The sequence below is a fragment of the Pelophylax lessonae genome (genome assembly GCF_965119305.1).
Source record: "Pelophylax lessonae genome assembly, chromosome: 1".
NCBI lineage: Eukaryota > Metazoa > Chordata > Amphibia > Anura > Ranidae > Pelophylax > Pelophylax lessonae.
In genome coordinates, this window is record NC_138768.1 from 125604417 (window position 1) to 125619083 (window position 14667).

Here is a 14667-nt window from a genome sequence, read left to right on the forward strand (position 1 = left end):
GGATCAGACAGACGGTGTTTCAAGCCTATTGCATCAGGGGTCAGGTTCCTCCTTTCCCTGTCGAGGAGCAATCTACTAGGGCGCTTAGTGTCTCCTGGCATTCTGTCATCAAGCGTCAGTGGCGCAGGTTTGCAAGGCAGCCACCTGGTTGTCGGTGCACACTTTCACAAAATTTTTATAAAGTGGATGTGTTGGCCTCTGCGGATGCTTCTTTTGGCTGCAGGGTTTTGCTGGCTGCTGTTTAGGGAACCTTGTCCTCTTTGAGGGTGTATTGTTTTTTTTACAGGTGAGCTCCAGTTGTTTATGGTTGAGCTCCATGTTACCTGGTTGGTTATGGTTAGCCTTGAGAATTTATTTCTGCTTTTTTCCGACCCCTCATGTTTAACACTGCTTTGGGACGTCCCAATGGTTACGAAGAATCAGGAGCTGTGTCCATCAATGAGCGAAAGAGAAAATAGAGATTTTACGGTAAGTCAAAAATCCCATTATTTGTGTCACAGCTGGTCATGGTTACCAATGTCAGTTTCATTTACATCCTAATGTGGTGTCTTTAAGCGTTCTGCAGTCTTCTAGAAAAGTTTGGGCTCTGTCTGTAAAGCATTAACTCAGTTAAAGCGGTGTTGCTGCCTCATCCCCTCCCCCTCCAAAAATTAAAAGTCAGCAGCTACACATACTGTAGCTGCTGACTTTTAATATTAGGACACTTACCTGTCCTGGAGTCCATCGATGTCGGCATGTTTCCATTGGCTGTTGGGTGCTGCCGCTGCCATTACTGGTGGGGGAACCCGGCAGGGAAGCCTTGCGGTTTCACGGGTGGGTCCCTAATGCGCATGCACAAAGCGCACTGAGCATTTGGATTGGCTTGGCGGCGGGGGAAGGAGGAGGGGGCTAAACTTGCGAGTGACAGTGCCACGGCGCAGTTTGCCAAAAACAGGTACCCGATCCCCCCTGAAAGGTGCCAAATGTGGCACCGGGGGGGGGAGGAAGCATATGAGCGGAAGTTCCACTTTTGGGTGGAACTCTGCTTTAAGGCATCTTAACACCCCTTTAATTGTGCAGGTTTTCAAACGCTTGTTTGGGTAACTCCTGCTTTGGCCAAAGTGTTTCTTGGAATGGTTTCATTCTTATGCTTCTCTTGTTTGTTTTTATAGCTATTGACCTGTTTTCTGATACTTAAAAGAAGTCATGTGTTACATTATATTATTTTAGTAGGAATGCATCAGTACCAGTTTTTTTAATTTTAGTAGTAATGCACCAATAACAGTTTTTTATGACCGAGTACTGATACTTTTTTTTTTTTTGCCAATACTAATTACCGATACCTATTTTTAGTGTTGTGTGACAGTTTTATTTTTATTTTTCACTACACTTATTTGCTGTCTGCCCTGGTGGTGTAGTGGTAGCTTAGCAAACATAAAATCAGTCATTGTCTTTTGGATGCATTTTTACACATAATGCCAAGCTTACCTGCCTCTGCCCTGATGGCATAACGGGAGAGCACTTGCCAGAGCTTCTGCGGTCTGAATGTCACATCTCAAACTGTCGCATCCTCGTGCTTCTCACATAAAGGCGGTGGTTACACTCTGTGGACTTGAAAGTATTGGCTTTAGTATTGGCAATACCGATATCTGTGGAACACTAAATTTTAGGGCTCCACATAGCTGAAGTATACCCACTTCGAATTGTTGGAAATGGTTATTAGGCTGCCTGTTGTTCAATAAAAATGGGTGGTTATGTAATGTCAAGCATACAGCAATATTAAAATCTCCTTAATTTTGTGGAATTATAGCATGTTTACCAGTTGAGAAACCTTTAGCCTCTCTTATCCTGATTACATGTAATTCTTAAATGTGCTACAAGTATTTTTCCTCCTCCGTTCAGTACAGCAAGTATATGAATTTGCTTCATTAGTTAAAATAACCACATTTCACACTCTGCACTGTTTATTTCAGGCGTTTTCACCTTGTTTTGTGCAGCATATACATACTTACCCATAGAATGTGTTGTGACTACTCTTAACAAACATTTATGCATTTCAGATGCATCTAATTTAGAACATAATGGTAAAATTTGGTTTCCTGTACGCTATTATAAAAATGATCTCAATTCCGTTTTTAATGTAGCATATTCAATGGGCGAATTAAGAAATGATGGAAAATCCGCCATAAAACAAGCTGTTACCTTACATAAATAAATAAATGAACAATATTACTGTCGGCTATAAGCAGTCTTTTATCTCAGTTTTTAGAGGGCATCAGCAGCGTGCTTTTATGAAAAAGTAACAGCTAAATGCACTGCAAATAATTTGCAGTAATCCAGTCCTGTGATTCATGGGTCTCCTTTAATGGGTTGTAATTCAGAGCAAAGTAACAGAGTGCGGAGAGAGTGCATGGACCTTAGCTGTGCAGGGACACTATCTCTTCATGAAACAGGCCTTGGACGGTACGTTTTGCCAGCCCCCTAAGACCTGCAGAGGTTCTGATGCCCTGCATATTTTCTTAATTAAGTTTTGAGTGCCATGTTTTTTGTTGTATTTCCACATTCATTATTCTCACATAGACCATTCAGTGGGTTTGCCATATATGATTATTTTTTAATGATGAATTCTTTCCACTTCGGCAGTTTAATAATCTAGCACATGGCTGCTCGCCTGTAGTTAGCATTCACCTCCCGGCTCAGAAAAGGACATGTGCGTTGGCTCCGATATACCATTTAAAGCTTTAGAAATGCCTTCTCCCTGTGGGGTGACATTGTTTGTCTTAACCATTCACTTTTATTACCTCTATAAATGTGTTTGCTGATGGTCATCAGTAATCAAAAATAAACCATCTTCCTTTTGTGTTGTCTTTTTTAACCCCTGACAGACTAAACTGCTTACACAGTACATATTAAATCTTGGCAAATACGATCAGAATTATGATATCCGGGACCGCACACGGTTTGTAAGGCAGCTTATTGTTCCTAATGAGAAGAGTGGGGCTTTGAGTAAATATGCCAAGAGGATATTTTTAGCCCAGAAGCCAGCTCCTGTGCTTGAATCTCCTTTCAAAGGTACATGAAACATACTGCTGTCCTTATTTTTGAATGTGCGTAATGTCAGCCACATAAAATCAGATTGTTAGGTTTTCAAAGTTTGTAACAATGAAGATCAGCCTCCGCAATTCTATTGACTACAGACTGAGCAGTAATTGGTAAGTCTTGTTCCATCAGACAGATCAAAATCTAGCTGTATGTGTCCAGCCACAGCTAAATGTTATGTATTTCATTATGCATTTAACATATGCTAGGGTCGGTCTGATTTAACCAGAAATATATTTGTTACATAATTTTAAACTTTACGTTATTCATATTATTTAAGGGGGATTTCTAAGAAATGGTAATCAGTTTTTAGGTGACTTTTCTATGACCGTAGAAGAGGACCCTTCTCACAGCACACTTTTTTTTCTGAACAGTGGATCTTCTTTTTGACCTACACAAAACCTAGTGCTCTAGCGCAATCAATGAATAGTAGTCATATCCAGTTTCAGTGTATATACCCAAAAATGCACTTGTGTTTCACAAATGCTACATGGATGATTGAAACAAGAGCACTTCACCACTGATGTTTTGAGACAGAAAGAAATTGATACTAAAGTTTGTTATCAAAACTACCTGCTGAGATACCAAAAAAGAGATTGATTTTACAGATAAGCTCAGCTAGCCGAACACACAAAAGGCAAAGAACGAGAAATTAACCTTTTCATCATATTGCTCCTACAGACCATTAATAACTGTTAGGAGGAGTTAACCTAGGGGAGAAAGGATAATAGCGGAGCACTCCAGAACATACAAATAAGGGGGAAAATAACTTTTCAGATAAGGATCCTATTGGAGGAGGACCCTTTAACATGTCCCTGTGGTTGAAATCATCAAAGCTTCAAAATGTTTCATCTTTAACCACATATCGCTAGCGGAGGCTGAACAACTTCATCAGAGGGTTTCCGTAGTCCTATCCAGTGCAACAGCACCATCTTCCAACATGACCCCATTGGAGAGGAACACGCTTACATTGCTTACTGATGCGGTGCGAATCTGATGCAATTGCACTGTGCAATTTTTGTTGTGACAGGTGTTATTCTAATGTAAATTGATGCGATTTCTGAGGGAATTTGGCATATTGGCCAAACCCACACTATACTCGTGCAGAACTCTTTCTTTTACTTTCACAATTTTTATTATTAAAGGTTTTTCATTGAAATAATCAATACAAATAGCAAAACCAGATCCAACAAAAAGGATCTGACCAAATAAAGTCAAAGACAAACATTAACTTTTTTGTCCCCGTCTCTAGTATTCTAGACGATAAAATATATATTATCAGGCCCAAAGTGCCCGAAGACTGAGGTATCTTAACCACCACTTTTGGGCCAGAAGGATTTGCCCCCTTAATTACCAGGCCATTTTTTGCGATTTGGCACTGCATTAATTTAACGGACAATTGCGCGGTCGTGTGACGCTGTTCCTAAATAAAATTGAAGTCCTTTTTTTCTCACAAATAGAGCTTTCTTTTGGTGGTATTTGATCACCTCTGCGATTTTTATTTTTTTTGCGCTATAAACAAAAAAAAGAGTGACAATTCTGAAAAAGAAAAAAACTATATATTTTTCACATTCTGCTATATAACATTCCCCAAAAAAAAAAAAAAAAATTTAAAAATCTAAAATTTTAAACATTTTAGGCCAATTTGTTTTCTGCTACATATTTTTGGTAAAAAAAAAAATTGCAATAAGCGTATTTTGATTGGTTTGCGCAAAAATTATTGTGTCTACTAATTACGGGAAAGATTTATGTCCTTTTTATTGTTTGGGTGTTTTTTTACTATTAATGGCGGTGATCTGCGATTTTTAGCGAGTCCAGATCGAACCCCTAACTGATGTTTTTGACACTTTTGGGGGGGACCAGTGACATTATTACAGTAATCAGTGCTAAAAGTATGCACTGTTACTGTAATAATGACACTGGCAGGGAAGGGGGTTAACACAGTGGGTGATTAAGGGGTTAAATGTAAGCCTAGGAGTGTTTCTAACTGTATGGGGGTTGGGCTTTTAAAATGATCAGAGACCTGTGATCCTATATAGAAGGATCACAGGCGCTCTGTGATCATTCCAGAGGGAAGAATGGTCAGCTGTGTTTACAACAGCTGACCATCTTTCTCTCTCAGCGGGGAACGATCACGGGTGCCCGGCAGCAATCGGAGCCGCCGGCCCCGTGCATCGATGTCCCCGCTGCCGAGTGGGGACGGGAGAGCTTATACCATAAAGATTACTCCTTAGGTAGTAGTACTCAAAAAAACGCTACTAACTTGCTAATACCTGGAGTAATCCCTCATCCCCAAGACCAGGGACTGAAGTGGATATAAAAAATAAAAGGAGAATAAAGAGGAAGAGGGAGAAAGCAGGAAGGTGAAATAATCAGATTAGAGCAGAGAAGAAAAAAAGGAAAGGAAGAATATGGTCCAGGGTGGAGACGGAGAAACAAAAGTGGAACCACAATACCCTCAAGGGAGACCTTGTACATACCCAACCTTCAAAAAAGTGAGATGCACTGTGTTTATGAATACATCTGATTGAGGTGCATTTCCAAGACAGATAGCCAGCAGCATCGACTCTGCCACCGATAACATTACTAAGTATCTGGCTACCATCCTTTTAGTTGGCAATATGGTACTCCCTATTCAGAACTCAAATTCCTAAGAATTTGGCAGCTTAAAAATGCTCCCTCTTTTACTTGAAGCTCTTGTGCTGGAGGCAATACAAGCCATGCTTGCTCACAAACTCGATGCTGAAAAAGGTAGCCACTACACACCAGTGGGATCACTGGTATCCACAATTATTATAGGAATATCCGCAAACATTACATTGACCGTCCCCACCTTAGGACCGCATCTCTACTGTGTTTTACTCAATAGGTCTTTGTCTCTATGAATGAACACAATAAAATTTTCAGAAAGTAATTTAGTGATGAGACTTTCATCATTCTATAATGTAAGAGAACAAAATAAAGTATTTCATTGCAATTCATCTTTGTTCTGGTTGCTTTAAATCCATTGTGTTATAGAGAATTTAATTTTACACGTCATGTCTGCTCTTTGCGCTGCCTTATTAAATTAGCTTGAGGGACTTGACCTGCAAAGAGTATGCAGATATCAGCGGTAGTGTGAGTGTCAAAGTGAGATTGTCTTCTTCTTTAGTTCCTGCTCTATTAAAGGCATTAATTGCATTGCTTCTACTGAAGGTGACCTGTATCATTGGACTTAGTTTTCTATTCTAGCAGCACATACCAGTAACTTTTTCTGTGCCTTATCACCACTTGCATTCAGTGCCTTGAAAAAGTATTCATACCCCTTGACATTCTCCATATTTTGTCATGTTACAACCAAAAACGTAAATGTATTTTATGAGGATTTTATTTGATGGACCAACATTACTATAAACAGTGCCTGATTTTGGGTAGCCCATGTGTGAACCTGGAAAAGCCATGGGTGAAGGTTGAAAGTGCATGGAAGGCAATAAGTCGCCTGTACTGGAACACAATAAAGGCAATAGAAGCAAGCTCATGTGTGTTTTTAGCCATGTGATTGTTTCCAAGATGGGAACATACAGTATGCTTCAAATCTTTTTCTCATCTTGAAACCTGATTTCCTTCTTCAGCTTTTTGATTTCAATGGTGGGATATGATTATTCACAAGTTGAAGAATAATCTAGCAATTACATGATATTTTTGTTGGAGGCCTTGCTGTACACAAAAACGGCTAAAACAATTCTCCCAGGGAAGCTCTCTAAAACAAAAAAAAACTTCTCGAGACAGAGACCTTGTAAATGTTTAGTCATTTAAAAAAAATTTTGCCTACTAATTTTTATTTTGTTAGCATTATTTTCTCTGTTTGTGGACTGCATTGTCCAAGTATAAATATGGAAAATTATATTATAACGCTTATTTGGACACCTGCTTGATATGTTGCCCAGTCTTGTCTAATTGTGGATCATCAAAGACAAGATAGAAATGGTCCAACACCAGCAAGTTTGATCAAATATTCATATATCAAATATCGCGTCACACAGTTATCAGTGGAGTACCCAGATGCTTTTTTTGCAAGCCTGTGCTTACCTATTAGCCTTTTGAGTAAGCACAGACCGACAACATATGTCAAGGTGCTTTCAATAATCCTTGTGTGGTGTCATGTGTGATTAAACTTGCTGGAATACAAAGATTCCTTGTTGGACTGTTTTTGTGTTTGATATACTGAAACAAAAAATGACGGCAAGATAACACAAACACCACCACCCTATATTTCACACACCTAAAAAAAGGATGCAGGACCCTTCACCTCACGCACTTGTAGTGCCCCCCTAACCTCTAGAGGCCTGCTGGTGACCCCCAGAGACAGGGGGGGGGGCTACATTCTTCCTCATGGTGCAGGGCACTAGGCATGGTGGGTGGTGTAGAAGGTAGAAAGATGGACACCAGTCACTTTTATAATTGAACAAAGAGAAGTTTATTTCTCACAAAAGGGAAAAATGTGGGGGAAAGGGTAGGGCACAGGACAACCTTAATCAAATACAACAGCAGAGCAGCAGATTAGAACACTCCTTATACAAAATTGTAGAAAAGGTAGACAGCAGTACAGAAAAAGAGCCTTTAAGCTGTAACCAACAATCTGTACTTTGTAGCATAAGCTGTTTCCTATAGCAACAGTATTCAACTCTCAGCATCATATGAAATTCCTTGGATGAGTTCTCTCAAAGTTTTCCCAGCCAGTTCATAGTCCTCTGCTCATGAAGAATCACCTGGTATTTCCTCAGAACTCCATCCCTCTCAGCATTGATTCCAGGTAGTGAGCAGGCTCTCTTGCCGAACATTGAGCACATGGTTAGTCCTCAGACTTTAGGCCTACTCCACAGCAGCTGTTCCTCACACACCCACCCTCAGGTCTAGGTGGAAAAGGACAGAGTACCTGGCCTCCTCCAAATAAATATCTTCTCCAAGTATGCTCAGCGACCAGTATGATTGGCTGAGAAAAGTATACATATCCTTAACCTAGACCCACTGTAATTCATCTCACTAATGCCAAAGGTAACAGTGCCACCAATTGACAAAAGGGAGAAGCCACAGCTAAACCAGGCTTAGAAGGAAATCCAATGATCACAAAGACTACAAATTAGCTGGGCAAGCTACTACCTATCACAACTAAATTTACTGTATTAGCAGCCCTGCTTAGCACAAGGGTGCTACACACAGCCAAACAATTTAAAATGTTTAATTATTTTTTTATCAAATATAATGATGTATAACAATCACACGTGTGTCCAACATAAACGTTTTACTTCTTCTTTAACTACCTCCCACCCGGGCCATAGTACATATACGGCCGGGCGGGAGTCTCGTCCTTCTTAATGGACGTTCTGGAACGTCCTTCAGAAGGAGAGAGATCACGCCGCCGCGGGCACGCGCAGCAGCGCGATCTCGATGTGCCTGTGTCTCTCTGACACAGAGCAACATCATTCGGCAGGAGGGCCCTGTGATTGGCCCTCCTGATCACATGAAGGCTGTGTCCAATCACAGCCGTCATGTAATGTAAATAGAGCCGTTGTAACGGCTTCGATCTCTTCTCCTCCTGACAGATCCGGTCAGTGAGGAGAAGAGAAGAGGATCGGTGCTGCTGCGGGGGTGATCAGTGAGTATTTCTAATTACTCACTGATCACAGGGGGGGGGTCTTTGCTGGTAATCAGAACATTGATTACCAGTGCAGCCCTGGGGGGGGGGGAGGGGTGCCACTAAGCCACCAGGGATGCCCACCCATGACCACGAGGGGTGCCCACTATGGCCACCAGGGATGGCAAACAGGGCTCAGAGAGCCCCCCAGTGCCCTCCCTATCAGTGTTGCCCACCAATGCCATCTATCAGTGCTGCCCACCAGTGCCGTTATTGCCATCTATCAGTGCCGCCCACCAGTGCCCATTATTGCCCACCAGTGCTGCCTATCAGTGCCCATCAGTGCCCCCCATCAGTGCCGATCAGTGCCACCTATCAGTGCCCATCAGTGCCGCCAATCAGTGCTGCCTATCAGTGCCCACCAATGCTGAATATCAGTGCTATCTATCAGTGCCACATATCAGTGCCCATCAGTGCTGCATATCAGTGCTACCTATCAGTGCCCATCAGTGCTGCATATCAGTGCCACCCCATCAGTGTGTCCTCATCAGTGCCTGTCAGTGCGGCATCATCAGTGCTCATCAGTGCAGGAAAAAACATATCTATTTACAAAATTTTATAACCTAAACGAAAAAACTTTTTTTTTTTTTTTTCAAACTTTTCAGTCTTTTTTTATTTGTGCACCAAAAAAGAAAAAACCTGACGGTGATCAAATACCACCAAAAGAAAGCTCTATTTGTGGGGAAAAAATTACACAAATTTGGTTTAGGTACAGCGTTGCATGACCGCGCAATTGTCATTCAAATTGCAACAGCGCTAAAAGCTGAAAATTGGTCTGGGAAGGAAGGGGGTTTAAGTGCCCAGTATTGAGGTAGTTAATGTTATGCACAGGGGACTCGCTTGGCAGAAATATGGTTATTCTTTAATACAGTTCTATATTGTTTAAAATTATTTTTAAACTTTTCGTTTAACCTTAAAATGTGTTTAAACTAGCATGAGTAGCTTTCTGTAAGGGGGAGTAGGATCCAATCCTGTGACCAAACAGGTTCTTCTGCATTGCATGGTTCTCTTTTACACCAGAGAACTTGTTGACAGGAGGAGAGAAGCGGAGACGTACACCCAAAGCTCATTTGGCTATACTTCTCCTTGGGAACACAGCAGTGCAGTTATTTTTGCACTCCTGTTAGGCTTTTTGTTTGTGATGTCAGAGCGGGTCCAGGCAGGGGAATGATCATGACCATGTGGTGGGGATCCACACAGATGACTGAACCGCCACCCGACTCAGACTCTCAGCGAATCGCTGACAGCCTGAGCCAACTGCTCCCACCCCTCCGCAGCCCAGCGTTCCATTGAGTGTTGGGGTTGGGGGAGGAGCAGAGCAAAGAGCCAGTGAGTGACAGTCAGCAGCTGGTCTGCTCATGGAGCTCTGAAAACTAAGGGATCAGAGGTCTTCGATCATGCAGTTCTCAGTCTTAGAGCTGTCGAGGGACAGATGCAACATTGTACCGATGCTGCATCCACCTAGGTAAAAATAACTAAGGCTCCGTTCACATCTAGGCGTTTTGGGGCGTTTTTGGGGAGTTTTTCTGCTCTAGGATCAGCTCTCAAAACGCCCAACAAGACAAATCCTATTCATTTCAATGGCCCCTGTTCACATCTGAGCGTTTTGACGCTGTTTACAAAACGCCCAACGCTCAAAAAAGTACATGAGCTTCTTTTTGGGCAGATTACAGGCGTTTTCCATTGGTTGGTATCTATTCAATCAAAAAACGCCTGCACAAAAAACGCCTGTAAATCGCGGTAAAAAACGCGCGAAAACGCTACGCTCAGGTGTGAATGTAGTCTAAAGAAATAAAACCCCTTCTCTTTTAATGGTGTGATGTATTACTTATTTGCTGTAGAGATGTTTGAGGTTATCGACCCGGTTAGGCAATCTAACAAGTATACCGAATCATGTGACTGGCTGGCCAGAAGTAAAACAGTTTACACATATGTTTTTGGGGATTTTAGCTATCTGCCTAGAGTTCTGCTTTAAACAAAGCACCGGATCAGGAACAAACTAAAAAAATGCTGTTTTTCACAAAGCTTAGGGCTCTATACCATTTTCCTGATCGTGTAGATTCATCGCTAATTTCTGTTCTAATGGTGTTTGGTGTAGCAGAAAAAGAACTATTAAAATTCTGAATGAGTTGGAAGCAAGCCTTGTATATGAATTGTTTACCGGGCTGTCATTCTTAATATCTACCGTACAGTCCTTTTTTAAGAATTTACATTTGATTGCAACACCTCTAAACATACCGAATTAAATGAATAAAATACTTTTATATTGACTGTTATGAATGTGATTATTAAATTGATTGAAGTAATCGTCCAAACCTATGGAGAAGCTCTTCTTTATGTTTATTTTGTGAAATTTAGGCTAATGCAACAGCAGTCATGCCAAGGCGTGATAACATTTCATGCTTTATTTTAATCAACTATTTGCTATTGATGTCTCATTCAACAGATCGAGACCGTTTTCAGCTGGGTACACTTTCTCACACACTAAATGCTAAGGCTTCTGGTTTCTTGGAGTTATCTGACTGGCCAGAAGAAGCCCCCGATCCTTCTGTGCGAAATGTGGAAGTCATTGAACCGGTGAGCATTTTTGTTAAAAAGGATTTGTTGAAAACATATACTGGGAGGTGATGATACTCATGTGACCCCCCCCCCCCGCTACAACCTAAGTCAAGAGTCTATACCATGCATGGAACAAGTTTAAAATGTAAAGATCTTTTTTTGTCTTTGACAAGCTTAGTATTAAAGCAGAGTTTCACACATTTTTTAAAGTTCTTATTTATAATGCCCATCCAAAGTACAGTGGTAAATGGATATTATAATTTTTTAAAATTCTTTATAAATACCTTATTTTAATGCAGTTTGCTGGCATTTTCGTTCCCGGCTGCCTAAGTGATTACCTCATCAGGTGGTTCCCCTGGACTCCTGGGATATCGGCGTCCTCTATTCTAGGAGTCTTCCGGTAGCCTATTGGTGAAATATCACTATATTTCAAGACAGGAAATGACTTGATCTGGAGGGGTTAGATGCTGAGGTTCGCTGTTTGACAGGTCCACCGCTGCCACCATTGCTATGGCAACCTTTACTCAACTAACTGCAGCGCGCAATGCCATTACTGCACAGGTACAAAATCGAAAGGTGCATGCTATGTAGCCGGCTGCACCGAATCCCAGAAATGGGCTTCAGATGGCCGCATCCTCGATGGCCCCTACCTGCTTCTGAGATCAAATAAGAGATTAATAATAATAAGTAAAAACTATGAGGACAGTTATCACAATTTCCAAATTAGATAGTATGATTACTAAAAAAATAACGGGTGTGGTTTTATTAAAAAAAAAATATTGCTGAGGAGACTGGAGCTCCGCTTTAAGGATTGACTTTAGGTTCTCTTTGTGAATACAAACTACAGAATTTGCACATGTTGATTGATGCACTCTAATCACTTTTATCTCAGCACTAGGGATGGGCCCAGGCATGTTCGGGATCCTAGTCCCAACCCACCTGCCGGATCCCGCCAGGAAGCAGTCACTGAACACTTCTAAATACAGGCAGTGCAGGTGCAGAGCTGAGGATCGGGCAGGTGGGGTAGGACTAGGAATCCCGAACAGGCCTGAGCCCATCTCTATTCAGCACCAGGGAGAACAGTGTTAGAGCAGTCACTGCTGGAACACAGGCGCTGGAAGTGTTTCCAGTGTCATTTTTTTTTTTTTTTTTTATGCATTTATTTTATTACCTTTTTTTTATGCATTTATTTTTTACCTATGTGAGCAGTCAATCCATATGGTTAAGGGCAAGCAGAACCACTGGTTGATAATTTAAGAACACTGTGCCAACAGGATATCAGAACACCTAGTTTGTTCTTTGAACTTTTGTACTCCTGTTCAACAGTCCATCAGCACATTTCAGTGAATTTATTAATCATCTTTCTGGCTGATCTAAGTGCAGTCTAAATATGACTTTACAATATCTCCCTCGCCCACACTAGCAATAAAAAAAATGTGCGATCTGCCACCTTTTTGCCCTCTCCACCTTTTGTAGAATATTTTCAGCAGACTTCACAGCATAAATTGTTTTGAAGGAGAAAGTAATTTGTCAAATTAAAACACTTTAGGGCATCATCTCTATCTACTAAGAGAAAATCAGTGTTTACAGCTTCTCTGTCAGACTTTAAAACCTCCCCTTGCCAGATCTGTGGTTTTTCTTTTTTTTTTTTTTACTTTGTCTAAAAATGTAATGGTTTCTTTTAAAGGAATTTGCATGATGATATTTTTTAGGTTGTATTGAAATAGCTCTTTGACATAGTTGACTAGTTGCATGAATGCCGGTGTGTAAGTTGAACCTTATTAAAATGAAAGCATTGTTTTCTGAGGTAATGTCCTCAGACAAGCCTTGTGACCCAGCAATGTCTATAGCAGGAGACCTCATAGGATTTAAAAGTCTTCTTATAGGACTAATGGCTTATGTCAGTAGACACCGGGCACAAGAGCCAGGGTATATGTTAGTGGCAAAGCATGCCAAGCTTTTATGTCACTAGAGGCAAGCCCTATGGCCCCCATTGCCAAAGGACAAACTTTGTGTGTATAGTGTATCATGTCTTTGCCTTACATTTCAGTGCATACTCATTAGGAAATGTATTTTCCCTTTTTTAGTCCAAACAATGGGAACCCTTGGAAGGAAAGATGAAAAAAGTGAAAGCCTCAATAGAAAAGTTCTATTCAGATCCTGAGGAAGAGGAGGAAGCATCTGCAGCATCCAGTGGTAAATAATTGTGTTTCAGGTTCTAACCGACCACCCATCTTACAGAAATCCTATTAGTTTCAAAACACATTTTTCTTGTTTTCTCCTAATAAACTGGGGACATCACAGAGTCCACCTGTACTGAAATTCACCCACAATCTGCCCAAAAAAATAAATTTATCTTTCTTTTCCAGCTTTCCCTAGTTTTTTTCTTCTCTATTTTAAAGGTCATGGCAGCCAGGTTTGGTAGCTGATATCTTAGCTGAGCAGAGTGCACAAGAGCCTACTAAGGTGCTTCTAGTTTGCATTTTGTGTTGGGACATGCAGTTCTTCCTCATTGTTTGCCAGCACTGCATTGTATGGTGTGGTCCATCACACAGAAATGAGTACAGCATCTATTTTAAAAAGAGCAAAATGTTGTTTGTTTTTTTTTGTCCTAAAACACGTTCTTATGAGAGGATTATTTTGTTAATGCTGACATCTGTAAAATGTGGCTAAAAACAGGCACGTTTGTCCACTGCATTAATTTTTACTTGCACAATGCAGATGATTTTATCCAAACTGTGATTTATTTTGAATACATGTTTTTCTTCTTTTTAATTTTTAAACAATATTATTGCTGTTGTAAATTAAAGACCCAATTAGACTTTCAATTTGAAACCGCTAAAACGGATCCAGGTGCATAAAAATAGAAGAGGTACTAACATATGCCACCATTCTAGAGCTCTTCAGTGGGTGTGAGCTTCAGCCTTGCTGATTGCAGAGCTATATGTCTGACTGTGTGTCTGGAATCTCTGCAGAGAAACCAAGAGTTTCACAGAAAGAGCAAGAGTCAGCATGCTGGCAAAGGACATGCTTTTCTACTCAAGATGTGGCTGTTTGATAAAGAAAACAAATGTATATATAGTCAGGTCCATAAATATTGGGACATCGACACAATTCTAATATTTTTGGCTCTATACACCACCACAATGGATTTGAAATGAAACAAACAAGATGTTCTTTAACTGCAGACTTTAAGCATTAATTTGAGGGTATTTACATCCAAATCAGGTGAACGGTGTAGGAATTACAACAGTTTATATATGGGCCTCCCACTTTTTAAGGGACCAAAAGTAATGGGACAATTGGCTGCTCAGCTGTTCCTTGGCCAGGTGTGTGTTATTCCCTCATTATCCCAT

General features: G+C 40.8%; 1 protein-coding gene across 1 annotated transcript in view; it reads left to right on the forward strand.

The window, feature by feature from the left end:
- AP3B1 (adaptor related protein complex 3 subunit beta 1) overlaps positions 1–14667 on the forward strand; it is a 553719-nt gene that overhangs the window by 301455 nt on the left and 237597 nt on the right. The window contains exons 16-18 of the mRNA XM_082265474.1: positions 2865–3051; positions 11199–11329; positions 13399–13507. Coding sequence (XP_082121600.1) covers positions 2865–3051; positions 11199–11329; positions 13399–13507 — 427 coding nt within the window. The remainder of the gene's footprint in view (positions 1–2864; positions 3052–11198; positions 11330–13398; positions 13508–14667) is intronic.